The sequence below is a fragment of the Fukomys damarensis genome, unplaced genomic scaffold (assembly GCF_012274545.1).
Source record: "Fukomys damarensis isolate Sample0158 unplaced genomic scaffold, DMR_v1.0_HiC HiC_scaffold_17, whole genome shotgun sequence".
Classification (NCBI taxonomy): domain Eukaryota; kingdom Metazoa; phylum Chordata; class Mammalia; order Rodentia; family Bathyergidae; genus Fukomys; species Fukomys damarensis.
The window spans coordinates 71,834,545-71,844,832 of NW_022900929.1; the positions used below are offsets into that span (position 1 = coordinate 71,834,545).

A 10,288-nucleotide genomic window follows, 5' to 3' on the forward strand; every position below is an offset into this window, starting at 1 on the left:
ATGTTGAATTGTAAAGAATTTACTTGGAATTTTTGCTGCATTAAAGTAGAAGAAAGAGCAACGACCCTACTGCTTGCCCTAACTCACCTGCTCCCCATCACTGTTTCTGTCCTTTTGTAGGTCTTGGCCTGTGGTAGTCTAGGAATTTTAAAGGGACCATCAAGTTCAGTGTAACGGAGCACTCACTATTGAGTCCGCCTTAGGAACTTCAGAAATATTGATTTCTAGACAGGCTACCCGTTTTTATTTCCTGTAGAAACATCAAATTACAGTATCTTTGTTTTTTTACTTTGCCTTTTAACAACAACAACAAAAAAATCTGTGGCAGTAGGGACTTAGGGACTTGAGTCTTACAGGCTCAATTTTCTGACTGTAAAACGCGGATATTGACCTTCAAAGGGTGTTAAGGATTAAACGAAACAAAGGTACAACTTCACTTAATACTGCAAATAACATTACATGACTAGTAGTGACAGTGTCTCCTTTTATCATTTAATATTTTGTGCTTTATTGTTTGCTTTATCTTACTATTACTTGTTCATAAACTTACACTTACCCAGTCTTCAGCCTGCTCCCATAGGAATTGGAATATTAATAATTAACGTTTAAATAGCAAAACCATGTGCTATGCACTGTTTTTATCCATTTTTATTTCATTTAATATTCAAAACAACCCCATGAGTTAAGTCTTGTTATTATTCCATTTGTAGCTAAAGAACCTGAGGCACAGACAGTGTAGGTGAGTGGCCAATGTTCACAGTCATTAAATATCAGGAGTCAGAATTTGAATTCACATCGGAAGTTGAATTGGTCATTAATCAGTCTACTTTGAATTCCTGCTTCTCTCGTTTCAATTAACTAACACTGAGGGATTAAGAAAATTCCACAAGAGCATTTGTGGAGAAGGAAATATTTTATTTAGTGCTTCTAGTGAATTTATATGTTACTTAATTGCAGATGAAACAGAATTTAGAAACTTTATTGTTTGGCTCGAAGACCAGAAAATCAGACACTACAAGATTGAAGACAGAGGTAATTTAAGAAACATCCCCAGCAGTGACTGGCCCAAGTTCTTTGAAAAGGTAATGCATTGGCAAATAAAGTGAAAGTACATAGAGCTTTTCTAAAAACTATATAATGCTTAAAATTGGTGGGTTTTTTTTTTCTTTTAAATTTAATGGTCCCTATTAGAAAAACTGATTCCAGGGATTTAACTTTTTCCTTAACCATTTTCCCTTTATTTTGGGGACAGTTACCTTTTCCTATAAAACTTTTGAGAATGAGAAATAGTTTTCTTCGGAAACATTGTGAAATTTCTTAAATGTATTAGATGTTATATAAGTGGTACTTTCCTTTCCTTTAGTGCCCTGAGAACAGAATTTTCATATTAGGCTAAGAGTACAGCAATAAAATACTTTTAGCACCATCTTTTATATTTAAAAAGACATTATTGACATGCTTAAAACTAAGACTGTTATTTTTATGCTTATATTTAATGTACACAGGTGTCCTTTCATATGAAGGAAATTGTTCCAAAAAGACCGTATTTCTGTGACTAGAATAATTTTCTTATTGATTTAACTTTAGTAATAGTTTTACAGAAAAAGTTGTTTTCAAATTGGAATAAAAATCACATTTTATAATCTCATTACTTATTAAACCTTTTAGAAGCTGTATTACTTTCATGAACAAGAGCAAAGGGACTGGGTATTTACTCTTTGGAAATAGTGATTCTATGCAGGATTCTGTACATTATACACTAATGCTGTAACTTTGGGCAGGTATGCCAACCTTCTGTCTCAATGTTTTCATCAATGAGTGGCATTAACGATGATACCTTGCCCATAGGAGTAGCTTTGTTGTTAGTGGGGATATACTTGTATACCTGTTCACTCACAGAAGTGTGTGGCCCATAGGGAGTGCTTTGTATTTTTTTAGTGCCACTGCCTCTACTTCTACTGGGTTACTTTTCTTTGCTCTAGAAAGTTTTGAAATTTTCAGTTGGCTTCTTTTTTTTTTTTTTTTTTCCCAGCCTTAATTGAGTCTATTGGCACATTTTAGGGATACAGTACAGTTACATTCATTGTTGGGATCTTGTACCTCTACATGACAAGTCTTGATTCTCATTTCAGTTGGCTTCTTAAAAATTCAAAATATATTATTAGGATTTTATATTTGTTTATTTTACCTCTTATGGTCCATTCATTTATATAAGAGAGTATAGAGTTCCACATGCCAGAGGGGTTTGAAGATCAAAATTTAAAGAATATAAAACAATTTTCTGGGCCGGGGATTTAACTCAGTGGTTCCGCCTCCTGCTTCGCAAACACAAGGTCCTAAGTTCGATCCCTGGTACCAAAAAAATAAATAAATAAAAATATCTGTCACTAGGTGACAGAGTAGGATAACTTAAAGAATGAATATATTGGATGCCAAACAAATCACTTTGGTCTCTTTGGAATGGTAATATTGCTTAAGCATAAAGTATTTCTTTTACAATCACTTTTAGATTGTGAGTCATAGCTTTTAATTTTCTTTTTCTAGTATTGTGAGGTGATCAAATCTTGTGAATGAGGTGTTTCTTTTTGTTGTTGTTGTTGTTTAGTTTTTTGGTTTTTTCCCCCCCTAAGGGAATAAAATTTGGGGTTAGAAAATGAGTTGTAACTAAAATGTAATAGCATTGTTGGAATTTTATTTTCTGTCTTCCCTCCTTCCTTTCTTTTCTTCAGTACTGGAGGTTGAACCCACAGCCTTCACACCAAGCAGCCCTTATTTATTTATTTATTTATTTATTTATTTAATTTTTTTTGAGACAGCGTCTCACTATGTAATTGAGACTGACCTGGAACTCACTATGTAGCCCAGACTGGTCTCAAACTCGCAGCAGTCCTCCTGCCTCAGCCTCCTGAGTGCTGGGATTACAGACAGGATCTCACAAAGTTGCCTAGAGGGAGCTGGAATTAGTGCTCCTCCTAACTCCTTCGGTGTAGGCATTACAGGCTCCCACTACCAAGCCTGGTGGAATTGGATTTTCATCTTCTAAAAGACTCATTTGAAGAGTAGGGTTCATTTTGATATGTAGCTTAATACTCAGCTATAGTCTACATGCATGTTAACATGGCTTACTCGATTCAGTTGCATTTCCATAATATAAAAGTAAAGTTTAGGAAATACCTGATTTATGTGTAGGTCCTTCTTTTTCAGATTGCCCTTTTCATTTATTACGCTATTTGTATTGAGATGTAGAGTCAGAAAGTCTCAGAGCTAAGTCTCAGATGTAAGTCATGTAACCACTGGCAAATGTCAGTCATGGTTGGCCTTAGTTTTCTCCCCTATAGAATGAGGAGGTTAGTGTAGATCTCAGGTGTCCCATCTGGGATCTGCAAAAGTAAAAGTTTCAAAAAAAAGCATGATGAAAGTATTTTACTTTTCTTGTAGGATGGTGCATTTAAGTGTTTCTTCCTTCCGGTTATATAGTTTAGTACTATAATTTACTAGAAATTCAAATTAAGGTCTCTTACAACTCTACTATTCTTCTAGTTCTGTGACTCTGCAATAAAATATGGTGAAACAGGATTTTTTTTCTTCACAGTATCTCAGAGATGTTAACTGTCCTTTCAAGATTCAGGACCGACAAGAAGCAATTGACTGGCTTCTCGGTTTAGCTGTTAGACTTGAATATGGAGATAACGGTACGTTTTGTGATGAATGTGTGCTTTTTTGTTGTTGTTGTTTTTTGGTACTGGTGATCCAACTCAGGGCCTAGTGCTTGCAAGGCAGGTGGCAGAACCACTGAGCTAAATCCCCGGCCCAGGAATGTGTGCTTTTTAAAAAGAGATGATGAGAAAGGAAAAGTGAAAGTATGCGTATGTGAACTTAGTTTATCTTATATTCTTTGCTTTGGTTTATTTTTATCTCAAGAAGTTAAAAGCAACTTTCTGTCATCTTTAGTTGCTATTGGTAGTAATATTTTCTAGAGAATGCTGTCTTCCCAACAACGTAACATTATTTTGGTAAATTTGCCATCTTTCATAGCCTATACCTTAATTATTTACATTAAATTGTTTGTATTTCCAGAATTGGTGGGATTTGGGGGTGGTGGTTGAAGGAGTCATTTCACAGAATCTGAAACAACTATTTAATGTCAATATACACTGTAGGCCACAATACATGTCGTGTATTTTATGTCTTATCACATATGCGTCTATTAGAAGCTTCTGAATACTAATGTAGTACCTATAGTAAACTCCAGTTTTCATTAAATTTGTTTCCTTTCATTATTCCATTTCATTTGAAAGGTCTACCAGCATCTAAATGCAAGATCTGATCGTCTTATCTGCTCCATCCTTGACTTTATGATTTTACTTTTATGGGATTGTCATTTCGTTTCTTAATCCTTTTCTTTTGGAGCCTCTTTGATGTGTTTGGCTTCTCCCTTTCCCTTTCATCCTGCTCCTGTTGATGTTTTTCCATATTTGTTGTATAGCATCTTCTCCAGTCCCACTGCTATTAATCCTGTACTTTAGCCTCTTGACACTTTCTGCTAAGATTATAATACCTTCTAGTCTTCGGTTGTTGTCACCCTCCATTCTCAGTGGCATGGCCCACCAGGCTAACTTTCTGAAACATGAACCTGTTTTACAATGCCACCTGTTTCCAAAGAAGAGCTCCAGTTACATTAAAAAATCATTGGTTTCCAATTTTGTCCAAAATAAACTTCAAGTTTTTTGACCTAGTATTTCAGTTTCTCTCTACATATGTAAATTCTACCACCTTACTGTTTAGCAGAAGTAGTATCTCCCTCTGAACTTTTATAGCTTTTAACTCTTCACCTGCTAAGTCATTTACTTGCTTCTGTCTTATTTACCTGTTATAACTGTTAACATGTTAGCAGAAACTCTGATTTAAAACATAATTTCTTGTTTTGGAGTCAGAAATCCAACACCATTCTCTTTTCTACCTTCTGCAGACAACGCCCTTCTCCTGTCTTTTAAACCCAGTGGTGTGGTATCTTCTGGTGGGTTTCTCTGCCCCTCCCTCCATTGTCATGTCTTTTTCTCTTGACTGTCTCCCTCTGTTTGGAAGCTGTGATGATAGTGGGCCCACCTGGATAATCTTCCCATTTGGGAGTCCTTAATTCAAATGTGTGGGAAGTCCCTTTGCCATGTAACATAAACACTTTCTAGGTATTGGTCCGCCGACATGGTTGTGGGGGATCATTATTCTGTGGGCCCTGGTTCCTAACAGTTTCTTGCACAAATCAGGTCCTTACCAACTTCACTGCCAGGCTCTGTATCTGTGTTTGTTAATGTACTGATTTGGACATCAGCCCATTGGTTTTTGCTTTTGCCTGAGCCTTATATTTTAGAAGTCTTGTAACAAATCTGAAGGAAAGCTCTAATGTGACACTTTTTTTTTTTTACTTTAATTTACAAAGAAAATAGTTTACAATTTTAGTTTATTGTACAAAGAAAATAATTGAGTTAGTTTCTGTTTAGAAAATAAATGTAATCATAAGCACTGTGGCCTTGTTAGCATTAACTGATCTTCAGGACCTCTCATAATGGTCTTTTGCTCTGTCCTGCTCTGGGCTGATAGGAATTATGTGTGAGCTAATTTGCAACAAAGTATTTTCCACCATAGCAAAAGTGTTTTATTGGCTGTTCCCAAATAAATTTATAGTCATATAGCAATTTCTTTCTGCTTTACTTTTGTGTATTCACATTTTTGTGAATTGTTTCATTTTTATAATCCCTCACCCTTCAGTGATAGGTACTATGTGATCAGTATCCCTATTGTTTGTTTTCTGTACATTTATTTCTCAGGAATAGCATAGTCTTTTATGATAGGAATGGCATAGTCTTTTTTTTAACAAAAAAAAAGCTCATGCATGAGATGTTTTTTGATACTGAAAACAAACATACAGTTGAAAGGTAAAAAGTATCAAAATTGTATTAATAATCTAGAGGAAAAGCTTTGTTTAATTTTAAAATTCAGAATGCAAGAACAAGATTGGTTAAAGTTGTAATGCTGTATCTCAGCAGCAGAAGGTGCTGATGTGCTTTTGAGGTTTTGTATTGCTACCCTTAAAAAGTTATGATTTTTAAATCTGCTGAAACCATTGCAAATTTTTATTATTTATTGCCATACCATTAGTCTTTCACTAGCTTGTCAATTAGTGATTAAAATCTGACTTAAAATTTTTGTTTTACTTTTGATGTGACTTCAAGATATACAGGAAAACTGTAGACTAGTAAAAGAATTTTCATGTACCCAGATTCTGCTTTTTACTTCATTTGTTTCATAGGCACACAACACAAATGCGCACACATTTTCTAACCTATTTCATTATAAATTGCAGATAATTATTTTACTTTTAATATGCATTTTCTAAAAGTGACTCTTAAGCACAGTGATCAAAATCAGGAAAATAGCTTTATACAATATCATCACCTATAGATGTTATTCACATTTCAGCAACGGTGTCAATGATGTTTTTTATAGAATTCCACCTCCACACACACACAAATAGAAATCTAAAGCGATCCTGGATTGCATACTGCAGTCCGCTTTATAACTCTGAACTCCTATGATTTGGAAACCTTCTCAGTCTTCATATATGCTTCATGAAACTGTACTGACATTTGTTTTGTAGAATGTTCCTCGGTTTGAGTTTATAGATTTCCTCGTGATTAGGTTTGAAGTTGTTATAAACAACACAAAAGTGACAAGTTCTTTGGAGTGTGTCACACCAGGAAGTATGATAGCGACACATCCCATTATTGGTCGTGTTAACTTTGATCACTTAGGGTGTGTCCACTGTCATGTTACTGTTTCCCCTTTGTAGTAAATAGCGTAACCTACCTGGGGAGATACATGAGACTATTTGAATATGTTTTTGGTGCTCAGACATCTTCCCTCTAGTTTAAGCATCTGTTTAATTCTGGCATAAATCACTTATGTCATGGTTGCTAAAAGGTGTTTGCAGTCCCATCATTCCTTCTGTATTTGCTAACTTTCTGATTTGAGGAGTGTTCCCAGCTCTCCAGTTTATTAAAATCAGCATAGATGCACAGATTATTTTTACTTATGGGTTGGGTCATGATCTTTTTGTCATGTATCTTGATGTTTATAGTACTCTAGATTCGGCCAAATTCCAGATTTTGGCCAGATTTTTAAATTTTTTCTTTTCTTGTTTCATTAGCAAATCATATAGTTATTATAGCCTAAGATGCCATTTTGGGCATCAAGTTTATTGATGAATTCTTTGTATTTTTCAAATGGAAGTAATAGTCTACTTTTGGAATTCTGAATTTCACATTTCCATGATAAGTTCTAGATGTTGTATTTGAAGTGATAAGTTTTTTAGAAAGGAAGGTTTTTAGATTCTGTTTATATTTTGGAAAAAATCTTTAGTAAGCTTGTAGTTAATCTTATGTAACCTTTTCTCATTCTTCTGTCCCATGTTTTAGAGTGTTCTGTAGAAGCAGACTTTCACTGCTAAAATGTAGATGTTTGAAATAATTGCCTTTAGAAATGTTCTTGAAATATTTGTTTCAAGTATTCCAGTAAGCGTGTAGCTTAGTAAAAGGTTACAGCATCTTCTGTCAGATACTGTATAGCAAAAAATCATTTTCTCATTGTATGTCATATGTTTATAATCAGTTTGGCTCAGTTAAGTTCAGTAAATAAACTTTGTCTATTTTACCATAAGTTGCAGCTCTACAAATTATACTTTCACATTTTTTATAGCTGAAAAATACAAGGACTTAACACCTGATAATTCAAAAAATACTGACAATGCAAATAAAAATGCAGAGCCATTGATCAATTTGGATGGTGAGTACAGAAACACATAAAATTGATAAACACTTTTGCTTTCTTAAATTTTCTTTATTTCCTAGTATGAAGTCCAGATTTAACTTAGTTTTAGTTAAGAATGCTTTACTAGATAGCACTGATACTTTTTCTTCTGTGTATTGTTTTGTATTTTCAGTTACAGTCTGCTGCTTCCCTCTCCTTGCAGTTGAATATTTGAATGTTAAAACACTGTTCTTTGATTGGCACCAAGTTATTTGGGGTTGTGATTTATATTTAAATCATGTGGGTTATTGTTTGCCTTCTTTGTCAAATAAATTTTTTAGTCCAGTGACAATGAGGTAAGTGCTAGAATGTATCAAGTCCCATGTTTCTTTTAGCAATTCTTTCCCTTTGTTAAAGAATAATGATTCTTTTACAGAGATTATGATAGGTTAGATAGACATTTTCACAGTTTCAGTGTGACCTATAATGTATGAGTTACATTATGAGTGAATAAACGTCTTGGGCACTCTAGAGCCACTGCTAAGAGAGAAGGTTTGGGGAAAACTATCCATTGAAGGAATCTGTATTAAATTAGTAGCTTTAGAAAGAAGTGTTAATTAAAAGTGCCACATAAATGGGCCTCACAGTTACAGGACAAATCTTATGTGAGTTAAATTAATCATTTATCAGGTTATTCATTCTGGCTGGTGAAATACATTAATAGGAAAATCATCCATTTACCAAATTACTGATATTCTGTACCACATTTTTTTTTTAGGGCAAAAGAGATTTGTCATTAAATGAAAATTAAAAATGTTTTCTCTAAGTTTATATGTTTACACATAAGAGGGTTATGTGTTTGCTGAGCTACAAAGGCTTTGTTATTATTCATTTTTAATCTTTTGTAGTAAATAATCCCGATTTTAAGGCTGGTGTAATGGCTTTGGCTAACCTCCTTCAGATTCAGCGCCATGATGATTACCTGGTAATGCTTAAGGTGAGTAGCGTGTTTATTTCTGACAGAAAGACCATGATTGAAGAACTACACTTTTCTAAGTATTGATAATTAAATTTATGGTTGAGTGACTAAAATACAGTAGAGGAATGTGGCCATAAAGTAGATTTCATATTTTTATCTGTTTTAGATGTCTGATAACTGACATCAGAGAGTGGTAACGATGTGACTAACACAGTCCTTAATCTTTACCAGGATAATTTTCATTTACTCCACCTAATAATTACAGAGATATATGCTAATATCATTTTTCAAAAAAGTATGTACACAAACTAAGAATAGGATAGATAATATTCAAGATGACACAAAGTAATAGAGGCAAGAATTGTATCTAAGCACTTTGACCGTGTAGTTCACTTTTTTGCCTACATTACCCTACCTCTGTTTGGTCAGTCCTTTTAAGGATTTGTGGTTTATATTTATTAACAGTGGAATACACCAAATGAGTAATGGGGACTTGGGTCAAAATTATATATATGGGAAATGAATTTTTCCACTTTTGATTCACTCATCCTAGATAGGCCACTCAGTTCTTATCTTCACATCAGGGAGTAGTAATCTAAAGAGCTCTTATTTCTGAGAGAAGATGGTACGCTCCAGAAGATTTACTCCTAATAAATTGTAGAAGTACAAGGCAGGTAGAGCAGGAGTATGGTGTCTAAAACACCAGACTTGGAAATTATTTTAGAAATTGTTGATTTTAACAAGAGATTGAACAGGTATTGTACATATAAATTATTTACTTTGTAATACTAAATTGAATAAACTTCACTGTACCCAGAAGGGATTAAACAATAATGTAGCCTACTTTTTAGAAAGTTTGTGCATTAAATGGAAGTTTTAACAAAGGAATTACCATTTTATTCCTATCTTACTATAATTCTTTACCCCGAATCTAAATGTTAACTTGGATTTTCTAAGCCCAGATTGTATATAAAAAAATGAAAAGTTGTTTGTAGTGAATTTAGCTGCTTCAAAGGCTTGTTCCTTCTGTTACGTATGTTTCCTAAGATTAGCTCTGCAGTGGTCCTGTCAGCTTTAATTGTAGACTAAATGAGGAGAAACAGACGGTGCATAGCATATTTGGGGTGGCTTTGTGAAAGGGTTTGTAAACCCAGTTGGAGAAGTGTACATCAGCTATAAAAACTATAAATTCTAGTCCTAGCTACATGTTTATCCCCTTTAGGCTCTTTTTTGTTTGTTTGTTTGTTTGAGACAGGGTCTGAGTATGTAGTTGAGACTGCCCTGGAACTCACTGCATAGCCCAGGCTGGTCTTGAACTCAGCAATCCTCCTGCCTCAGCCTCCTGAGTGCTGGGATTACAGGCATGCACCACCACACCCAGCTTCCTTTGGGCTCTTTTAAAAAGCATAAAAATAATGTGTGATAATATGGAGAGGATCTTAGGTTGCCAGGTGTGAGAATCAGTACATTAACTATTCGGCATCACTCATTGTTAAACATATATAT

The 10,288-nt window shown here is 34.4% G+C and overlaps 1 protein-coding gene across 1 annotated transcript in view; it reads left to right on the plus strand.

Annotated features, from left to right (window-relative positions):
- Positions 1-10,288, plus strand: part of Rtraf (RNA transcription, translation and transport factor) — a 17,590-nt gene continuing 7,302 nt past the window's right edge. The window contains exons 1-5 of the mRNA XM_010632702.2: positions 1-10; positions 958-1,082; positions 3,593-3,692; positions 7,753-7,839; positions 8,712-8,800. Of these exons, the coding sequence (XP_010631004.1) occupies positions 1-10; positions 958-1,082; positions 3,593-3,692; positions 7,753-7,839; positions 8,712-8,800 (411 nt within the window). The remainder of the gene's footprint in view (positions 11-957; positions 1,083-3,592; positions 3,693-7,752; positions 7,840-8,711; positions 8,801-10,288) is intronic.